This window comes from Acyrthosiphon pisum, chromosome X, assembly GCF_005508785.2.
Source record: "Acyrthosiphon pisum isolate AL4f chromosome X, pea_aphid_22Mar2018_4r6ur, whole genome shotgun sequence".
NCBI classification, from domain to species: domain Eukaryota; kingdom Metazoa; phylum Arthropoda; class Insecta; order Hemiptera; family Aphididae; genus Acyrthosiphon; species Acyrthosiphon pisum.
In genome coordinates this window covers 12,702,018-12,725,763 of record NC_042493.1, presented here as the reverse complement: position 1 = coordinate 12,725,763, position 23,746 = coordinate 12,702,018, and the positions used below count along the sequence as shown (strand labels likewise).

Sequence of the window (23,746 nt, the reverse complement as noted above, 5' to 3'; positions counted from 1 at the left end):
ATCAAAAAAATATATTGCATAAGAAAATGTTATTTTTATAATTTTCTTATTTTTAACTGTAAAAAACCAAAATTAAATATAATAACTTTCCAAGATGACACTAAGATTGATACATTGACACAGAACTTTTTGGTTATATTGTATATATTACAGTACTCCAAAACCTGGGCCTGCAGATCGAGTATTCTACGCTAGCCTTCGGACCGATCTTTGGAGCAAACACTACAAATAACAAATGCAGAACCAGGAGGGTTTGGGCTCTGGGAGTTGTAATTTAATACTAAACTGTTTATAAATATATGCAAAATAAAGTATAATGTGCTAAAAACCTAAACATTTTTAACAAATTGCTTACAATTAAACTTGGAAGGTCCCCTATCTATAGTAAGTTGTGGCCCTGTATATAAATGTGTATATTTCTAAGAAACAAAGATTATAACAGACGGCAGCATTCAAATATTGTAAATACTAAATAATACTAAATAGTAGTAAATACTAATTGGAATACTAACGGACTAAGCCCCTATTCCATCAACTATTTCGTAACAGGAATCAGCGCACGAGGACGACGGTCGATGACGACGTTTATGGCGGTATTTAAAATATATAGTTATACACTTATACCTATATATGTGATATTCACAACAGGTAATTAATATTAGACAGAAATTAATTGGGGAAAAAAATTTAAAAATAGCTGGAAAATTAAATTCAACTACCTATAATGTAATCATAATTTTTGACATAATTCAAGTATTACATTCCACGAAAAAACCGTTAATTTTTTTGGTCGGGAATAGGTTTTGGTTATAAAACCGGGACTGAAAATATGTGGTAACCGCTTTAATGTTAATATTTAGATATTTACGTTGATTACCGATAACCAATAACCGCTTCCAGCATTCCAAAACTAAAAGCGGGTATCGGTTTTCGGTTCTCAAATTTATGGGTTTTTACCGGTTTTCGTTACAAACCGGTTACCAGTTTTAAGCCCTGATTAGGATACAAATTGGCATCGGTTTAGAGGCTCAAAACGTTTGACCATTACATTTTGAAACAATTATTTTTTTCGAGTACATAAGTTCTACATCTAAAAAAAATAAGTGTTCATTAAAAACGCAATATACAATTAAGTACTTCTTTTAAGGGCCTGGTTTTGTGTCTTTAATAAAGGGAAATATTTAATAATATGTTATTTCGTTTCCGCCACCCATGGCATTTGTATCAATCGTAAATGATGAAAAGTGCGAGGTTGATTGTATGCAGGTACCAGGCGCTGCATACAAATGGGTCGCTGAAATGGATAGTGTTAAATTTGAATTAAATTATATAATATCACTGCATACAAAAACGAATTTGTGCGGAGACGGTTGGTCAAGGATATTTTATATTGTATTTATATTGTTATTATTATTACGGTAGTTGGCAGGCTGAATTGATATTATTTGCATATTATTATATTTCAATACTTGTATAAAATATACTTGAGAAGTTTCAAGTACCCAACAATAATAATTTTAATTTATAATAAAAAAAAACTAAATTCGTTATTTTTGGTAATTTAAGATTTAATTTCATTGAAATATTAACTTAAAATAACTATAAAAAAAATTGTGTTTTAAATATATTTTTTGATTAAGTACAAAATTACATACTTACGTGGAACTTTGTTTTACATTTTTAATCTTTATCTATAAAAGTTTAACATATTATATGTATATTTTTAACTTTAACTTTGTACATTTTCAATTTCATCAATTTCATCAAAATATTCGAAATATAAATAATTGTAAAAATACAGGTGTATATTTATTTTAAATATTTTTTAGTTGCTTCTGTAACAATATATCATTTAATTTCAAACGCTCATAAAAGTGTATATGTGGATTTACTCAAGTTTGCTCAACTTCTTTTTTAATTTCCACCAACAAAAACTTATGAGGAACACTGTATTACATTTACAAGTTTTCTGACCAAGCATAATAAAATATTTTATTGACAGTAATTTAAAAAAAAATTATTGAGACTCGAAATGGTCGTATGCCTATAAGTAGCTCAAAATGCTAATATAAATATCAATTGATAGTAGAAATTTACATTTATCAATAGAAATTTTTTTAAGAGTTACACCAAAAACCAAAATAAATTTTAACGATATCAACCCCAATCACCTCAATGCACAGACTAGATTGACTTTTCCTACAGAAAAGATACTGAAGTTAAAAATCGAAGCATAATTTCTAGTTTCGACTACTTATCGTGTACAGGACACACAAAAAAAAGACACAAACAATAATTTAAAAAAAGAAGAAAAAAACACACATAATAGTAAAATCAATACATTCATCGCTCCACTAGGAATTTAAAATTGAGAGTAAATATATTTTTATGAATATTTGAATATTTAGAATTTTGACAAAATTTGACAAAATCACGAAAACATGCAAATTATTTGAGTTTGAAATTTATAAACATTTGTCTTCGATTAAATGTAACATTAAATATTCATCGAGAAATAACTAAATTCTCATAAAAAAATATTTTTACTGGTAATATTTTAAGAATATTCCGTTTTGAGCAATTTAAATTTGTTTTGTTTTCAAAACCCTAATTTTCAACCAGAAAATATGTTGAAGTGTAAAATTGTAGAATTTTTATTGTCTAAAAATTGATGGCAGATAGAAAAAAACTTATCATTATACATCAATAGATAAATTCTTTCGTTGGACTGAAAATCTAAAATAGGGAAAAACATGTACTTTTACGAACATTTAGTTTTAGTCAAAATCAATTGTTCACCAATTTTCAGTAAAGCTTATTGAATAAAAACCTATGAATTTTACAATTTTTATTTCATACAAAATATTGTTAGTGTACATAAATGAGGCGAGTAAAATACATAATAATACGTACATAATAACTTATATGCAAACACATCACACCTGTGCATCTGATACAATACAAATGTGGTGGTCCAACAAAATAAAATGTTTTTACATACCATTGAAACTTTGTCATTGCATTTGTGTTACAGAAAGTCCCAGCGATTGATTATTTCCTTTAAAATCAGTTACAATTGCAATCCATAGTTCTATATTGTATTATATTTTAATCAGAAAAAATTAATTGTTATTTTTAATACGCCATGTACATCTCATTGGGACTTCTATGGCTATGTTTTAAAATAATTCAAGGAAAAATAACTGATTGTCCATTGGGTAATTAAGTATATTATATAACCATTTATTAAAAAATAAATATTGAAACTCATTACAATTGACTAATGAAAACAATCTTTTAAAAATCTATATATCCTTATATCTTTTTAAAATAGTTGTTTTTCGTTACAATCAAAATCTGCTTTTATAAATCCAACCATGTAAAAATATTGATATTCCCAAACACATCCTTCATATTTGTTTTTTTACCAATGTTTATGAGAAATTATAACAATAAACTATTTATTTAGGTGGCATACGTGATACAGATCTATGCTTAAAGCTAAAAAAAGGTAAAATAATCGTTGAATTACACATCATTGTAAAATCTGTACATTTATTGTTCCGCTCAGAATCTAAAAGAAAGATCGAGTAATGAACATAATATTATTTATTATTATTTATATTATAAACTATTGTTATGTTTCAAGATATGATATGCTATATTAAAAATTAAAAAATTAAAATTTTGTGTTTACAGATACTGTTTTTCATAGATTCTATTTGTGTAAGTAAAATAATTTGATATACTCATAAGCTATATGGGTATTTTAAGTGAAGTAAAAGAATAAGAGGTCATGCATAATATCATAGGTAAACAATATTATATACGATATTATTATTATTTGAAAATTATCTTAATCATTATTAAAAGAATAAGTTGTACATAAATTATATTAAGTATTTCATTAAAGTATATTAAAGTATACCTCGCGACAATTCTGCAGTTTTATAGTTCTATGGCCTTATTTGCACCTACTAGTTAGGGCTATTTACCTATGAGCCAAGTAATAAAAAATTAAGAATAAAATATAAAATACCAGAGAGGCATTTATGCAAGTTATTACATAAAAATAAGAAAATTCAGGAAAAATAGTTGGTGTATTTTATATGTTCAAATATTAATGAGATATTTTGGGGGAAATATAAAAACTTTGAGTGTACTTAATTATTTTAAATATGACGATAACAACAATATACTTAGTAGGATTTAATAGAAATAAAAGATGGAAAAAGTGGTTACCTAGTTGTGCACAATTTGGGCGCTAACTGCACTTCTAGCAGGCCGTAATCAATGATAAACAATGGGAATGGGCTTCACAAATAATGCTCCGTCGAGTAATCTGTATATCTTAAATCATGGTTTGTGGGTGGATGTGGTCAGGCGCCGTAGTGTAATTTATTGCAACTAAAAATATTTGTTATTGTAACTTTATATTGTATAAGACAATATTATAGGAAATAATATAGAATATAAAATTTATTGTTTTACAAAAATCATTTATATAAGCGTTAAATCGTATAAAAAAATTACCATTTACCATGTTTGTGAAATGTGAATACAATTGGATATGTGATAAAACATTTGGATTATTGATTAACGCATTTTAAAATGCCGATAAGTCATAAGTTGCTTCAAAATTCAAATATCGAAAAAAAATCTACTTGGAGCTCTTGATAACTATAAGCAATTCTAAGTACGTATAAGTGCCTAGAAATAGTATACACGTTGAACGTTTGAATATTGTTTGATATATACATTAATGTGATCTAAATTATTTATGATTACATTACATAAACATATTTTTCATTTGACAATTGAAAGTACAAGATCAAAGAAGGATTATAAATGTTAATATATATAATACACTAATATACATATAAATCTCTGTTAAATATGCATGTATATCATTGGTATTATGAACTGGTGCCAATAAATATTAAATAGTCAAGATTATCATCACTCTAGTAAGAAATTGTGATTATGATGGAAACATGCTTTATCTGTCCATAAGATCTTTGACAAATAATTTGAGTCATCTTCCAATATATCAACTAAACAAGCAACAAATTCTGGTTTGATTTTGAGGGTATAAGAATTACCTATCAGTTTATGTTTTTTCTTTGTTTATAATATTCTTGCCTATTTATGTTATATTGAATTGGACGCGCACAATGTTCATAAAACCTCAATATTTTTTTTTTACTTTCTTGAAGTACTATTTAATACAAATATTTTTTTTCTGTTTTAATAATAATAATATACCTAATTTGCTGAGGCCAGATGTTGAATACAAGATTCATTAAAGTAACAGACGCAGTTAGACAGTTGCATGAATAAATTAGAATTTTAATGGAAATATTCGTGTGCCAGTGTCGCAATATTCTGTAGAAATTCCCATTTTGGGAATGATTTACATTTTTGTACTGAGTGTGGCGACTAAACTCAGCAGTAGACTACCGTTGTTGTCACGCAACACAGGTGAAAAGAAAGAAAGATAAGTGGGAGTTATTGTAGAATAATAATAATAGGACAACAAAAAAAATTAATATTCTAACAAATTAATGAAAATGTATGATTGAATAGTTTTAGTTTATGGATGGTTTAAAATAAGTTTATATTTATAATTATACTTTAACGGGCATTTCCCTTTTTACAATGTATAACAATTATTACAATATACGTATTTATAATATAATTAATTATTTAATTATAACATAAAATAAGACAACAATTAAAAGGTATTAGAGGTACAAGGAAATCGGGGTTCATATTGGAATTTAGCATGGGACGCCTCAATGGTTCATTATAGATAAATAGTTGGTGGAGTAAGTTGGAACATGGAATGGAGCATGAGATCTGGTGTGTTTAAGAGGAACTTTAAAGTTTAACTGTGATAAAAGGTTTAAAGAAGCAATTTTACCACTTAACAACCCATGTAAGAATTTAAGGACAAGTGTTACTCTGCGGTCAGCTGGCAAGTTTAATTTAAGGAGATCAGAAATAGTCATGAGGTCCGTTGGTAACTTTAACAAAAAAGCCAACGAAACTCAAATGCCTAGGCAGGACTCTTGGGCATTATTTGGTGGTTGGGCTAAATTTTATGACGACGAATACTCTAAAAATAAATTTCATTCAAAATTTAGGGGGTTTTCAAACACAAATACGTAAGTGATTTTTAAATTAATTGTATATAATATCATATTATTAAAATCAATAAGTTGACTGTCAATGATTTTGTCAAGATATCTATCAAATTTGCATTAATTCTGTAATTAAAAAAAACTACACTTTGATTATAAAATCTGATTTACAATTATCTAAATTAAACGATAATTTTTTAGGTCTAAGTTATTTATACTTTTTTGTTTGACTAGAAAACTAGAGTGTTGCTTTTTTTAATTAGTTTTTGTAATATGCTTCTAACATTGTTCGTATTTTTTTAATAATTTTTTTTTATTATCAATAAATTTACAATACACTGCATATATAATTATACTGAAACGATTGTTAGGTACATCGTTACTTATATATTATTATAAACATAATAATATGTATAGTAGGCACATACTATATATCTATATGTTATGTATAATATGTACCTATTATTTACAATATTATGCTGACTATTTATTAGGCCTGTTTTGGTGCTACATTTATAATTATTGTAAGGCTACAACCAAATATCCATATCTAAGAGAACGCTAGTTCTCCGCGATTACAATATGTGTACCTAAACTCACAGTCAGAAGCAAATTATGGTAATCTTTGTTCTTTAGTAATAATAGTATAATACACTTCTATGTATTAACAATTATTTGGAATAATCGTAATTTCTTTGCATTGTTAAAATCCTAAATGCCATTCATGCTCCCTAACTACGGTTAAAATATATTAAAAAGAAACTAACTTCTTCCCTGAATATTCTATATTTAAATGTTCATCCAGTAGCCCCGACCACGATACAATAGCAATATATAATAATATATACGTACGTATCAAATAAAAAAAAAACAATAATCTGTCTACACATTATTTTTATCATTTTTATCATTGAAAATGGAAATTAAAATTTTACTATGTAAATTTTTCCCCCTCATACCACCTATAATAATGTTTTAGAATCTAAGAAAATGTAATTAACTTGAGAAATATTGTAAACTTACTGTACTATTGTAAAATTGTTTTTTCTTTAGTCGGAAATAAAGGTAAGCGTTTAATACCTATGTATTATTTTAGTCTTAACAATTAATGACAAATATCATTTGAAAATAATATGATTAATGCAATAGAAATACAATTTTATTTTATGGTTAACATTTAAATTAATTAATGATGTATTTTTTTTATTCTTAAAAATAAAAAAAAACCAGAGATTATAAATGGCTTCGAAAAAGAGTGGTATTATTAAGTAATAAGATATAAAGTTGTTTTTTGTAAAAAAATGTTTAAATAATTATTCAACTAATACCTAGATACTAACTACTTAGTTGACAGGTAATAATTTGGAGTCTAGTTTTTAGTAAATTAATGTTAAAAATGTATTTTAGATGTTCAAAATGCTGTACATAACATAATCATTAAAATTGTTTTCAGACAATAAGTACGATGTATACGATATAGCCTATGGTAAGTACAAATCCAATTCTCCATGTTTCAATATAATTCTACAAATATTGTGTCTTAAATGTATTAATCCAAATGTACATAATATGAATTAAAATTTGACTTTCAAACTCCAATACACAATAAAACCAAATTATTCTAGAGATTGGTAGAACACGAATATTTGGTCTCGAACCGAAGTCGAGCTGAACTTTTTAATTGTAAGACTAAAGTTTAAATTGGTTAAATTGTTTGAACTTTAGACAGTGCGTTCTACCTCTAAAAATTACATAATTTTTTTGAATTTTACTAGCTTATCTAATACATATTTTTAATACTTCTCACAGTGCTCAAAATGTTTTAATACAAACATTTATTTTTATTTAGAGCAATTTAAGGAAGTTTCCAAGAATAAAGGTAATTAATATGATATGGAAATTATTGTATTTATATATAAACAAAAAATACATTTTTTGCATGGTGAGGAATATATTTAATTATATATGTCTGTGAATTTCTTACCATATTCACGTTCAATCATACATCGTAATAAAAGATTTCTATACTTGGAAGTACAATGCACTAATAAAAACATAAAAGAACAATTTTTAATATTTTTATTTTAAAATTTTCTGGTTGCTCTAGATATTGCTTTCCAGACAAATTTAAAATTTGATGCTTACACCCGAAAATTGTCTCGTCCCATAAACATAAACAATGGTGTCAAATTAATCCAACATAGATTTTATTTTTAGAGCACACTGCAAAACTACTAATAATGATAATTTGATAATGTGATAATTTTAGATTCTGAGCGGAGTGATTAATATATTTGTTTTACAATGATGTGTAACTGTTTTTTTGCTACTGTCATCACCTGTGTATCATCACGATTATAGTTATTTATGTAATTTATTGTATAATATTAATTCAACGTATCGACTATCTTATTAATAATAAATAATAACAATATAAATATAATATAAAATATCCTAGACTGACAAATCGTCTCCACTCAGAATCGTTTTTCGTATATAATGATATTATATCTTTGAATTCAAATTTAAGACCATCCTTTACACTATTACAGTGACTCACTCTGTATTATCTACTTTTTTTAGTTGGTGGTGCAAATTTGAATATAATTCAACAAAATCTGTACCTACAACAATTATTGTTTATTTCATTTATTATAGTCAATAACGGAAATGTTGGCCTAGCTTCTGGGCAGTATTATATTTATTGGTTAAAAGCTTTGAATACTTCACGCCTATAATTGTCTTATACTCTAACAACGTTAAATAAGTCCAAATACAAATATATCATGTTTTCGGATTTTTGTAAATCAATTCTTTTTTTTTTTAGAATGAGTTGGCGAGGAGGGGTAGTTGAGGGCTGGCAATTATTGTTGATAGATACCATGGTCAGTGCTACTGGTGACTACTTGGATCCTTGTTATCGACTGTGACGCGAAACACCACCTAGCTGTATTAAACATACTCCCGCCTTTGAAAGTATAAACACTTTAAAAAGTATCTTAAAGTCAGCATAGTCATTAAATTAATTAATATGTTAAATAAAATTAAACAAAAACACATAAACAAAATAATACAATTGGAAATTAATTAATGGGAAAAGACTTGGAGTAAGCTATTAGGACACTGGCAACTTAAGAAGTTTCACCACCAGTATTTTCAAGATGCCTTCAGCTGTTTTAAATGTTACAACGCGCACCACGTTGTTTAGCCCTGGATGAACATCAATGACTCTGCTAAGTTGCCATGTCACCACTGATTGCAGTGGTGAATTAATGGGGCATGAAGATATTCATGAAACCAAAGTTTCCAAAATTATCTTTGAGCCTGCTGAATTAATAACCAACATTTTGACTTGGAATGGCTGCAAGAGGTTGTCCAATCAAAAAATGGCCCGTGATTAGTGCAGAAACATAGTTGGGATCACTAGAAAATGCTGAAATTTTCCGTGAATTCAGTTTTGCCTCAATTCAAATCATGAGTGTAGTCAACTCTTCCATGGTTAACACCTGTGTGCCAATCACCTTCTTACAATGAGTCTTGGAATTCTTGCTTGCCGCCACCCAAATTCTTCCAATATGGGGAGCCACGGGAGAGTTGTATTTCCATTGCCATTCGGTTGTGTAAAATCACTAATTCCGTATGGTGCCATGTCTTGGGCAATAGTACTGGGTGCTTAGAATCTTCACTAATAAAAAAAACATGCAAATGAGTGGGTTAACAATGTCTAACGAATAAAGCTGGATATTTTTCATAAAGGTGAAATTTTGTTAACGTAAAGTAGTGCTGTTGGAATATAGAGGACAGCACAAAAGTGTCTAAAGCTCTACCGACGGAAATAAAGTCCAACCAAGTCTGGGGGTAATCCAACAATATCCAACAAGTTGCCTACAAGTTTGTTGGGTGTTTTGTATATCTATCTGTCATAGTTGTTCTGCTAATTTTATAAGGGTCTCGTATCATATTGGGAAAAAGCGCTCCATGTATATAGCTCTGAATGTATGTAGGCGGGTCCACGTTTTCATCTGCAAGTTTTAATTTTTGTTCAATTAATTTGACCGGTGCTCTACGACGTAAGTGATCGTACACAATTCATATTTTCTTACATGTTCGTGTGGTGAACTGTGCCACTGTATATGTTGGTGAGCAAAATCTTCAACAGCATACATGGGCTGGCCGGTGAAACATTATCATGATAGCACAGGCAAATGGTGGAGTAGGGGGACCAATTATCGTTAATCGATACTGAGGTCAATGTTAGTGGTGACCACTTGGATCGTGGTAATCGGCAGTGACGCGATAACACCACCAGTATCAAACACATGGACATAGTGTTTTTCATGTATGTAATTGGTGACCTTGCACAACTTACATTTATCAAAATCAATTAAATTCTATACAATTAGTACCATTATAATAATATTGTATTTATAATGTAAACAAAAAAGTTGTTTTTCTACATCCACATTTAATTATTTCTGACCGATGAGAACCCTCATCCAGGTTGAGAAACGCTGAGTTAATGATTTAGTGGTACACACATTAATTATCGTATTGAACTACCCACTAAAAAAATTGATTTGCAGTGCTCAGATTAAATTTAAGAATAGCCCATGAATAAGTTTTTGGACATTTTGTATTTTCATGGACATTTTGTAAATTTATAAAATAATATGATATCGAGGAGTTTAAGTTAATTTCATATTTATGCCTCCATTAAAAACAAGGTTTTTTTCACAATGGCACTTTTGTTTGGTTAAGTTTTATAGAATAATCATAGCTCTAAAACGTTGACATTAAATCATTTAGTATATAACTCTAATGTTTTTAATTGTTTATTATGATTAATGCATTTTTATATTATTTATATTACAGCTGTGGGCTCTGAATTGAATGTTATGGATCCTATAGACGTAATGCGACCATGTTAGTAAATACATACTTTTTATGTGAAACATAAAATGTGCACAATATAGAGTTAAGACGCTTACAAATAATTTAAATTTGTATGCTGAATAAATTTATTTGAATTCTAATATTATTCAATATTGTGACAATCTTTTGATTTTATAATCTTAGTTTTTGTTTATGATAAAATGGACTGCTTATTTGGTACAAAACTACAGTTTTTATTATTAGCATAATATAATATTAAATAACTTGAATCGGATCATGCTATGATAGTTTGCTGCCGTTTGTTAAAAGTATAAACACGATAGTTTTAAGCTGCATATAAATTGTTTGTTTATTTTTATTAAAGTTATGCTGTTTTAAATACAATTGGTAAAGGAGTTATGTCGTCAGACGCCGCCCATCTTCGAGGTCCATGACTTTCGTAATAAAAGGATTATGTTATAAATATTTCAATATAATGATGGAAAAAACAGGTAAGTTGAGTTGAGTAAGGATTCTTTTGTTTCTAGTGGGCACCGGTGGATGTTATGTATAGCTACGTTTTGAACCGCCTCAATGCTTCTCCAATTTGACTCACTTATGAGTGGACCCCAAGCTGTAGCAGCGTATAGGAAAATTGGTCTGATGTAAATTTTGTATATGGAGAATTTGGTTGGCATCGGTATTCAAGATTTACTGTTTAGGGTCGGGTACAGTGCAGCTCTGGCTTGCTCGGCTTTGTGAACGCAAGAGTTGACGTGATGGTGTAGCCGAAGTGTTTTGTCGAAGGTGACACCGAGATAAGTTGCCATATTTTTCCAAATGATTGGGGTATGATTCTGTTCTTCTTTCTGTAGATGTACGGTCAGAGATTTTGATTTTGAAGGTTCGGTCTGACAAAAAAGATTGTGTGATTTTTACTAGAAGAGTGGGGGCTGTTAACATTGTGTGAAGTTTGTGAATTAGTCCATCAGGCCAAACTTTGTCAAAGGCTTTTTCCATGTCTAGAAATATGGCTGCGGCGTGTCTGTTTTTGTTAGTATTGATTACCAGATCGTCGATGAGTCTGAAAAGTTGGGTTATGGTCGAATGCCCGTGTCTGAACGTGTGTAGCACTTGGCTTGATGTGTTTCATGAGGGGGTTTTGAAGCACTTTTTCGAAAACTTTTGACATTGTAGTAAGTAATGATATTGGCCGATAGTTATTTGGTAAACTGTAATCTTTGTGGGGTTTGGGAATCATAAATATTGTAGCATTTTTCCAGGGTTTGGGAAAATGGGAATGCCTTAGGCATGTGGTGAAAATATTATTTAAGCTAACAATAGTAGAGGCAGGTAGGTGTTTGAGTGCAACATTCGGTATGTTATCGCAGCCTGGAGCTTTGATGGGTGATAGGTTTTTTATTGTTTCGCATACTTCCTTGGGGGAAGTGAACAGAGTTGATTTGGTTGTACTTCTATTGAGCTCTTCAATTGAATGTGTTACTTCTGGGAGGTCAATCCCCTGATTAGGAGTGAACTTCTCTTTCATTGTATCAGCAAATAGCTCTAGTTTGGATTTGGTGTCATAGATTTTTTGGCCATTGATAGACTTCAATGGAGCAATTGCTAGTTTTTATGGAGTAAGCGACGATTTAGTTTATAAAGTGAACGGTCTTGGAAATTAAGGGTGCTTGTGAATTTGTCCCATGTTGATTGGCGGTGTTCCTTTAGGAGGGTTCTGACGTACGTTATTTGGGAATTCAGCATAGACTTGACTGCCAGATCCCTTGTGCATTACCAGTCCTTCCTTAGGTTCCGTTTGATGGTGATTTTTTGTAAAATCTTGGTTGGGAGTGACTCGGAGACCTGGGTTTGGTTCGTAGAGTATGAACATTCCGTAATTGCTGATTGGATGGTTGAGGTAATTAATAAGACCTCGTTACCAATTTCTGAGGGATTCACCATGTTGATTTTCTGTTTAGGATATTTACGCAGTAATAATTGTTTGAATTTTGACCTGTTAATCCTCTTCTTAGCTGCTGGAGGGGTGCTTGTTATGGGAGACTCGCTTATGGTCATTACGATCAGATTTTGGTCTGATGTTAGTTCATTATGATTGGTTAGGGTGAATCGCTGTAGGGAAGGTTTGCAAGTGCGATGTCCGATATTTTAGGCCTGTGTAGTGGATTGTAGGAGTGATGGGTTGGAGAGTTTGGTGCGTAAATGGAATAGGTGTTGGACGATTCCATGTGTTATAGGAGAGTTCTGCCTGCCTGATTTGTGTTGTGTCAGTTCCAGGACTGGTTTTTTGCATTTAAGTCTCCTGTCGCTAGACAGAGGCCTCCCTGGTTGGCCAGTCCGTCCAGATCAGTTGTTTTCAAATGAGTATTTGGGCTTCAGTACATAGATGTGATACGAATTTGCTCATTACCGAGTTTTATCGTAACTGTGGTTAAATCAAGGGTAGTATTCAAATCCTCATGGTTGTGTACTACATTTTTACGTATAAGTATGGCGGTGCCACCAGCTGGTGGAAATCAATAATAAAGTCGTCCAACCCTCGGCTGGTTGATGATCATCTGCCGTCAAGCTCAGACACGTCAGACGCTGAATTTTTATCTTCAGGTGAGTCATCATACTCTTCCACATCGTAATTTTCTAATATTCAGCTTAAACATACTGTCCGTCTCCCGCCAATCTTTGTTCTAACTCGTCCAAGTTTATCGTGGCATAAATTTACCAAGGCAATGTTAAAAATCAACGTTCTTGAAAATGTTTCTGCAAAAATTTCATCCACTCTGTCACAAATCAAAATTAACTGTCCTGATGAAAATTCGTTCCGTACCATCCAAAACTTCTTAGAAACAAACCGCGATTCCGTTGAATCTTTCTCCTTTCCGGTGAAATAAGTAAGGTCACTTCAGTTCCGCGATAACCGTCATAGTGTGCAACGTGCGGTACTCGCGTACCTGCGTTATCGCATCTTTTCGTCGTCACGAGTGTTATTTTATCGTTATGTCGCATATAAAATAAAACCCAATCATGTATCATAAAAACGCGTCCAAACGTCAGTTATATTCGGCTTCGTCGCCTACGAAGAATGACAAAATAAACGGAAAAGTATTTATTACGCCCAACAGATATGCTTCCCTCTCTATGGAACATCTTCCTGAAGTATCAAAGAGCGAAAACACTCTACAACGTGTATGTGTCTTACATAAAGGACATTCTCACCCGTCACAGAATATCAGAATGGCACATTTTCACTTCCACCCTTAATTTTAACAAAAAATCCATAAAAGTTTAAGACTTCTTCATAAACCTCCTCCTTTCCAACCACTAAAAACCCAGAGGGGACAACAATCTACGATCAAAAATCAAAGGCCGAACTTTTCGCAGACACAATGACTGCCCAATTCCAAAACAACCCGGGTCCACCACTTCCTGAAGTAAAAAACTCCACAACACAAACATACCTCCATCTGAAATATATATGTCTCACCAAATGAAGTATGGAATATAGTAAAACGCCTCCCATCAGAAAAAGCGCCTGATGGTGATGGCATAACAAACAAAGCACTGAAACACCTAACAAAAAAAGCATTTATCCTTCTGGGGAACATATACACATGCTGTTTTAGACATTCCTATTTCCCCGACCAGTGGAAAAAGCTCAGATGTTGGTGATTCTCAAACCTATGAAAAATCTTCTCATACCAGATAACCACAGAACCATCTCTTTATTAAATATCCTGTCAAAAATATTCGAATGAATAATACTAGTAAAGTTAAATACCTACACAAAAATCAGAAGTGAGCAACATGCCTTTCGTGCTGGTCATTCCACGACAATACAACTAATAACACTAGTGGACGATCTAACTCGTAAATCACACGAAAAGGTAAAAACAGTTGCAGTTTTCTTGGATGTGGCGAAAGCCTTCGACCGCGTTTGGCATGAGGGACTCATCTAAAAATTATTGAATGTTAACACCCCCCACTCAGTAGTAAAACTAATAAACTCCTCTCTCAAAGATCGAACATTCCAAATCAAAATAAATGACCCCCTCTCTTCACCGCGGAATATCGAAGCTGGTGTTCCTCAGGGGTCGTGCCTGTCACCGCTCTTGTACTTGATTTACACAAATGACTTCCCTACGCCAAGTCCTGTCACAGTAGTCCTGTTTGCTGACGACACACTTTTGTACGCAAACAACCGTAACTAGAAATATGCTGTGTTAGCCTTACAGCGCCAATTGGATACCACAATAGATTGGTTTACCCAGTGGAGAATCCAGATCAATGTATCGAAGACGGTTGCAGTAATTTTTGGACCTCACTTCCAAAATTATACCATGAAGCTAAACATACAAAACTAGTGCCTGGAATGGAGCCACCACGCCAAATACCTATGAGTGACCATAAATTACAATTTAAAATTTGAAAAACACGTAAGAAACACCTTACAAAAAGCGCGTGACGCCCGAGCGGAACTACATCCAATTTTAAATCGTAACAGCGCGCTCCCACTACGATTCAGGTTATTCATTAACAAAATATACATAAAGCCGATAACACTATATGTGGCACCAATTTGGAGACACCTCATTGGCCAACATACAAGGACCAGGATCGAGGCCTTCCAAAACTTAGCTTTACGAACCATGACCGGCGCCCACTACCTCACAACCAATATAAATCTACTTAGTTCAACAAACACTCCGTCTCTTAAAGATGAAGCTCTGAAACTAACAAAATCCCTAAGACACACGCTATCACAGAAGCAAAAACCCTCACCTAGCACGACTAGCTTAGACTGACCAATAGTATAAACCATTTCCACCTCATATAGAGTGAAAAGGCTTAGCCTGGGGCTCTAGATAGGCCACCAGCCGTTCAACCTAAGCAAATTGCAAATTGGTGGAGATCTGGGTCTGAGTGAACGTTCTTGTCTGTAGGTGAAGTAATTTGGTATTTTGAGTATGGTTGATGGACTTATTCTAGTTTCTTGTAAGAGGATAATGTGGGTGTTGTTTAGTCTTGCGGATACTTGTAGTTAGTTAATTTTATATTTTATACCATTCCAGTTCCAAAAAAGAATATTTAAGTTATTCATTTCGGGATAGTATTTCTGAGATGATTGACATTATTGTGTTAATGAGTCCTTGATTGTGAGATCTTTGCATTTATGTGCTGCTTCTAGAAGTCTGTATATTATTTGCAGTACTTTAGTGACAGCGATTGAGGGCTCAGAGGTAGGAGGTTTGTGGCCACTGGTAACTTCAGCGAATGATTTTTTTGAGTGATTTTGAGGTGCTGGATTGTTTGGTAAGATGATTGATTCTTGTGCAGGCGGAGAAATGATGTGATGAGGTTGGCTGAAGTTTCTTGGCTGGTTTCTGATTTGAGATTCTTTCTGTTTCGTAAGGTTTGTATAGAAGGAGCATCCTCGATAGTTAGCAGTATGAATTTCCCCACAGTAGCAGCACTTAGGTGCTACGTCTGGTGATTTGGTACACAAGCTAGAAGCATGGGCGTCTCCACATTTTACGCATCGTGCAGAGTGATCACATTTGAGAGAAGAATGGCCGAAGTTTTGACATTTATAGCATTGTGCCGGTCCTGATGATCTATACGGCTCGATCTTAACGTTGACAAAAAAGAGTTTTGATATTTGGTAAATTTCTTTGGCTTAATCAATATCGGTTAAAGTAATCATGTGAAGTGGGATTCTATGACCATTTTTGAATAATGCTCGGATGAACGTGGATTCAAAACCATTAGATTCGAGTTCTTCAGTTATTTCCTGGTTGGATATATCTAGCGGGATACCTTTAATGACAATTTTTAGAGTTCATTGACTTGGAAGAGTGTGAGTGTGACAACCTTCTTTATCCTGGATTGAGACAAGGAAGGATTGTACAGAGCGAAAGCTAGTTTCGTCATAGCAGTTTAGTTGAATTTCGTTTGACTTTGACGTGGTTTTTGCTTTCACATATACATGAGCAGGGTTTTTGTAGAGTTCTTTTGCTACAATTCGCCACGGATATTCAGGTTTTGTTGACAGGAAAATTAGGGGTATTCTTTTGGTTTCTACGGAGTTGATATTTTTTTCCGTATTTGTTGAGTCACTGATATTGTTTGTAGGATTATTTTATTCGGTTGTTCGCTGTGCTTACTATCGGGATGGATTTGTGGTATCTCGGTCGTTTTTCGGGTTACGCCCATGGTTAACTCCCCTGTCTATAGCCGTACTTGCGGTGTCCTTGTGATGTAAGGGGGGCATGTAAGTCCTCCAAAAGCCTATAATACGGTGTGTTGCGTTCATACTGTGCTGTGATTGGTTGTCATATGCTATGGGTTGTTGAATCTGTTAAGTATAATCTGTTTCTAAATTAATATTTAACAATATAAATCGTGGATTATAAAACATCATTATTATAATTAATTATATTAAAATTATAAAATAACAATCAGTCCATCACATATAATCTAATATATAAAAATCTCGTGTCACGATGTTATTGTAGGAATAAAGATTTTAAGATATATGGTGGTCATTTTTGTTTATAAATGATTGATATTGGTTACAGGATGAAGAAATAAAAATTAATAAATTAGTATTTATTATTGGGTTGCCATTAGTCAATTGGGTAGATCAGTTGCACGCATGCACCCCAACAACAAATTGTTTTTAATTTTATTATTATTAATTTACAATGCTATAACTTATATTATTTATCTTACAGCTAAGGCCCACACAGAAACTTTTTTAAAACAAGCAGAAACGAAAAGTTAGTAAATGTTTTTGTTTATATACAACAACAAAATGTTTTCATTGTATAGAAATAAGAAATTGGACAACGATCCATTTGTGTATTCTGAATAAATCTATTTGAACTCTGACGTATCATTTAATATTATCACAATATTTTAATAATTTATAATACTATAATATAACAATCACATACCTAATTACAACATACAACATTTGTGAATATAATATATAATATTATATACCTATATGTATATAAAATATAAATGTATTATTAATAAACTGAATACTGCATGAGACTATGCAATTCTGTTGAAACTATTATTCAACTTTATAAATATCAATTTCTTAAACGTGTTCGTTATACTTTTAGGTAGTTCTACTAAGTCAAATTTGAAAAATATTCGACGTTTAAAAAGCTTTTTTGTATGATACTATTTTATCTTGTAAGACATGTTTAAATGCTTACAATAAACATAACAAACTCATTTAAAGCATCTAGGTTAGTTATCTGCTCAAATTTGTCAAGAAAATATGGGAATATAAGAAAACTGATTTTTTTTTTTTTACTTTAACATTTTTTTTCTAGTGATTAATTTCTTATTAATTTATGTATTTCTATAGTAATATATTTTTTTATAATAAATTTTTTATGATAAAATAATGATTCTATATAATGTTAATTAGGCATGGGCGAATATACAAATAAATACATGAAAATAATATTTAGTGAGTATGAAATTTAAATTCTAATTTATTTGCAAAATAAATAAAAATTTATGTATGTACAAAAATAATCTTGGTATTACTAGGATTTACTAGTAAAATTTGCTAGATTCTAAGAAAATTAAAGTTAAAAAGGTGGGTAAGTGGGTGTCACTCTGCTGTACAATTGGTTACAAGTGGGTCATTGTAATGGATTGTGTTAAATTTGCATTCATTGATATATTATCATTGTATAAGCAAAACTGTTCCGAGTGAAGATGGTCAGTGAGTATAATATGATATTACTAAGTACATTTGATGATATTATAGCTAAGCTATAAACGTTTGGAACTTCTAACGCTCATAAATGTTTAATTTGAATTTCCGGTAGATTTTTGTTTTTTGATAAAGTTAGAAATACTTATGAGAAATTGTGTAATAAATTTTGAAATCTTATATTTTTTTTTCTTTTTCTATATTTGTTCATTGAAACGACCTCAAGGTCTTTGACAATGCTTATCACAAATGGGTAGTAGGGAGATCATATGATCTATTAATCTATGTATATATCACTATATGCATGATACTACCCCCCTTCTCCAAGAGGAGACATGTGCAGTCTTCACTCCCAGTGGAGTGGGACCTAGTTGGAAACCGGATGACGCAATCGGACGACAGCACGGGAAAATGGTGACTGCGTAGAATCACACACATTATAGATTGAAAAAGAAAAATTTGTATACATTTCTAACTCAAAATAATTTGCTCATTTTTGTTATTTTGAAGTACTTTGTCATAAACGAACTTTAAATGCTTTAAAAATTACTATTTAGCAATACTATTCACTTAAAATTCGATTAGTAGTTATAGTAATTTTGGCTTTTGGTAGAGTAATTAAGATCATTTTTAGTTAGCGTACAAAAACATTTTTCGAAACAACTCTTTCAAACTATAATTTTTAAATATAATGTGTCCTTCGGAGGAATGATGGTTCAATGACTCGCTCTACGACGTAATATCCGCCGACGAATCGACATAGGCTTATTCACAGGTGTTAATCTCTTAGGAACTGTGAGTGAATGTATGAGTGTGTGTATATTGAACAGTTATGCATTTGTATTTCCTTTAAGAGTGTATGCGTAAAGTCGTCCTACCACTGTATTATACCTATGTTATATATAATATGTTATGTCTATATACCTAATGTTATTTGCGTTGTCTATATTGTAAATATATATGCAATAACTGACCTTATGCGACGGCTCTTGTAAATAGTACTCTGCATAGGGTTTGTTTTCCTTCGGGGCAATATATGTATTTTGATTCACAGGGTTTTATAAAATATTATATGTCTGGGGCTCCTTTCTAGAGTCTTTAATGACTGTAAGATATTGACTTGTAACATATTAAATATGGTATAATAAGATGATGCGTAGTGTACAATAAACACCCGGGATTAATGACCTGCTTCAACGGGCAAAGAGACGCGACACCAGTTGCCTGTGTCCTGCGGAGAGATGACGGTTCAATAACCCCCGATACGACGTTGGTGCTCGAAAATGTGTTGTAGTAGGTTTATTTGTATTAGGAAGAGGGATTTACGTATTTGGAAATCATGTGAAATTATGTTATTATATTGCTCGTTTATCCGCGTAAGATCTTTCTACTACTGTGTGCCTGTGTTAGACCTACCTAATAATATTTATATTATCTAACATTCCCATCAAACAAGATACTGTTGAAGAAAATCGAAGCAGTTTTACTGCCCCAAACCGTGATGACAAACACAAAAATAAAATAACACACATCATTGTAAAGTCAATACATTCATCGTTCCACTCAGAATCTAAAATAATAAATATTGACCTTTTATTTATTATTATACAATATAAAAAGGAAGTTTAAAAAAATATATAAAACTTATATTTATATTATTATGATTATAAGAAATACATTAGAACATCATAATTTATAATTATTGCAACTACTTATTTTATTGTATTGTATTATTGTGTATACTATTCTTGCATATACAATAATATTTTTAGTGTTTGTATTTTTTAAAATGTTTTCTTTAACATCATTATGCATTTCTCAATATCCCTTAGTTCTTCTGCAGTGTACTGTATAATGACCCATTGAATCTGTGGTTGAATCACCAATATAATTAATACCAGCTGCCAAACAATATCTGAAATATGGAAAATATAACATAGACCATAGTATTATTACCATGAATTAAAAATATAATATATTTACTTTGAATATAAAATTTGTCTATATTCATAGTTCACAATTAATATCAATAAAATTGATAATTTAATAGAGATAAGCAATAAATTATTATGTAATTAGGTACTGAGTTATATAACTTATATAGAAGAGTCGAGTAATATTTTAAAAGCTTTTTTAAGTGTATATAAAATTATTACCTTTTATTATTGAATTCCATAGTAGTTGGAAAATCTGCCACCGTGCAGGTTCCGTTGTTAGGGCCATATTTTTTTGACAATAATTTGTCCGTATACCAATCGACTTCTATAAGGATGTGGGTCGTTAATTTCTTTGTAATTGACTTTTTTGTACCATCATTGCATTTTGTACAATTGGTTGAGAGTGGTTCCAAATATTCATATATTGTACTTTCCAACTCTGAGAACCCATATTGAAAAATAGACTTGTAATTAATAATAATTAGTGGATTGTTTATAGTTTTTAAAGTTGAGCACATGTCACAAATATGTTGTTCAATGAAGCTTGGTGTATTGAACATAACATGTTGAGCGAAATGGCAAACATTCATTTCTGATTTCATTTGAAAAATTCCATGGTAAAGTTCTTGTACACTAACTAATGTAGAAAGTATTATTCCTCTTTTTTTTGTAAACTTCCTTATTTGCACCGTGACATGATACCTCTTTGCAAAGAGCTAAGAAATTATTATCTTTGTCAACCTCATCCATGAATTTCCTGAAACTTGGGTACTCAATATAACTAATAGCTATAGCCGTCAGTAGACAATCAAAGGCACAGGTGTTGTACACAATATTTTTTTTTTATTTATTGTTATTGCCGGGGACAAGTTTCTATTTAATAGTAATGTGTGATTGGTTGATCGAAGTCCAGAACGGTTTAATATTCTTTGAATATCAGGGCAGCTATCTTTGTACTTGGGAACTCTTTTTTTTTTTGCATTGAGATTATTTGCTTTATTTGCTTTATTTTTCCCATTTTCAATTTCCAGCAAATCATTTTGAGCAAATTTTTTAATGGAATCATTTTCATTTTCGTGTTCACTATCCGATTTGTAAGCTGAGTTTGTAGTAATATCCATTAGATTAAAATTATTACTATTCAAACTATCGTTGTCGTTTTCACTACTACTAAATTTTTTTTTCGTCAGTAATATATGACTGTTTGTGATACATAATTATTATTTTTAATTTGACATTGTTCATATTGATCATTTAATTCTAATTGTCGACTTCTAGACACCTTCTTATTCCTTTCTATAGCTTGCAAATGAGATGCTACAAATCGATCATCAGTGAGTGGTTTACCTTTAAATTGTCTTTTAATTTCGGCAATAGACCCTTCGGCTGGTGCTGAACTTGCTGTCTTAAATACGCTGTTGTAATTTGGCAACATGACGTTACTCCATAACGGAAAATCTTTTGCGATTCTAAAAACATTTCTTCGAAGTTCTGGTACATAATATGCATTAAGCCTATCACCATCTATCACACTATTTTTGTCAATTTGATTAGATAAGTTTTTTAAAAATACTGACAGCCTATCATTGGATTCATTTCCAGTATAATTGTTTTCGTTAATGTCATTACAATTATCGATGTATTCTTGTGTCATTTCGTCTGTTTCATTGTAAAGTATATTATTATATTTTATTAGACAAACCAAATCATAGCGAAATATTTCTGCGGGTGTTTTTATATTAGAATTTAATATCATATCAACAGTTTCTGAACAAGCCACTACTAAGGGCTTCACAAAAATAGTTTCAAAAATTGTCAGTGATTTACATTAAGCTAAAAGTAATGAAGCTCGAACGAAAAATTATTTTAATTTGTTACGAAACATTTCCATCTACATATCATTTTTGTGAAATGCGAAATATCTAACCTGATAAAGACATTAGGTAATGGAGCTTGGTCATTTTTTAATTTATATAAACTTGCATTACAATAAAGTTGTTTTGTCATACCATTTTCAAATGACCGTATAACTACCCCTATTAATGCATTAGAATAATCAGTAACTATTTCATGTGGTGTGGGTTCTCCAAATCTTATCCACTGTGAAAGCCAATACACAATTGTGGACATATCTTGTGCTTCTTGTAACGAATATGAAATATCACCCCGGCAATACTCACGACGCACTGTCCAGCGACGTCGCACATATATAACTAAATACCTCTTGACGGCCGGTAGAGAGCGCTCACCACGTCAAATATATTGCGCACCGGAAACTATATCATTAGAGGTAACGAGAAGTAACCCGAAATCTATACGCGCACGGGACCCACCAACTACATATAAGGGAGCCAGGCCGCTATACAGTTACCTACCGACCTGCAGTCCGCTCTTGAGAGCATTAGTTTGGCTGGTGTATGGTTAGTGCTGGTAACGAGTCTCGGCCACCTTTGGGGAAGGCTAGACACATACGAGCACTCGGCCTAGACCAACACAAACTAGTGTTTTCACGTAACCGTTGCCGCCGTATCGTCGTATAATATTCTCGGCCACCCGACCGTGGGAAGGCTAGAATATCGTCGTACAGCCGCGCATAATATTCTCGGCCACCCGACCGCGGGAAGGCTAGAGTATCGTCATACCGCCGCCGTAGTAGTTTAAACTCGCCGCCGCTGTTGATCGCGAGTAGGTAAAACACCGATTATCTCACGCGTCTACCGTTCATTAATATTATTATCGGGACGCGTAATAAGCACCGCCGTATCGCCGCCGTTGTATTTAAAAACGTCGCAACTATAATAAAAACATTACCACCACTAATTGGAAATATCATAGTTACGTCTCGTCCCGCGGTGTGCCCGCCGCTGCCCACCGTCCTTATCGACATCTGCGATAACAGACCACCAGCGTCCTAATTGTCGTCATTAGATACACCGTTTCTACTACGGCAACTGTTACCAAAATAAGTAATCTGCGATACTGTGAGTTATTTCAATTATATTAAATGCGAATGGGAAGCATTATATTGTTAATCGCGA

The 23,746-nt window shown here is 31.8% G+C and overlaps 2 protein-coding genes across 3 annotated transcripts in view; both read left to right on the top strand.

Annotated features, from left to right (window-relative positions):
* Positions 1-2,791: 2,791 nt before the first annotated feature.
* LOC107883334 lies at positions 2,792-17,939 on the top strand. The gene is made up of 9 exons (XM_016803113.2): positions 2,792-3,218; positions 3,470-3,511; positions 3,700-3,726; positions 6,147-6,167; positions 7,197-7,208; positions 7,597-7,629; positions 7,993-8,022; positions 11,016-11,066; positions 17,765-17,939. The coding sequence occupies exons 1-9, from the start codon at positions 3,146-3,148 to the stop codon at positions 17,812-17,814; spliced, it is 339 nt and encodes a 112-aa protein (XP_016658602.1). The 5' UTR covers positions 2,792-3,145; the 3' UTR covers positions 17,815-17,939.
* A 544-nt stretch (positions 17,940-18,483) lies between these two features.
* The window catches only part of LOC100570038, a 40,787-nt gene continuing 35,524 nt past the window's right edge, over positions 18,484-23,746 (top strand). For both annotated transcript variants that reach the window (XM_029485951.1, XM_016803116.2), the window contains exon 1: positions 18,484-18,519. In XM_029485951.1, coding sequence (XP_029341811.1) covers positions 18,504-18,519 — 16 coding nt within the window. In that variant the 5' untranslated portion in view covers positions 18,484-18,503. The remainder of the gene's footprint in view (positions 18,520-23,746) is intronic.

Bases quoted from the DNA above. Each gene is read 5' to 3' on its own strand.
- LOC107883334 (XM_016803113.2), top strand. From the start codon at position 3,146: ATGTACATCTCATTGGGACTTCTATGGCTATGTTTTAAAATAATTCAA. The intron at 3,727-6,146 runs GTAAGTAAAATA...TTCAAAATTTAG, and splicing joins TTTTCATAGATTCTATTTGT to GGGGTTTTCAAACACAAATA. The intron at 7,630-7,992 runs GTAAGTACAAAT...ATTTTTATTTAG, and splicing joins TGTATACGATATAGCCTATG to AGCAATTTAAGGAAGTTTCC.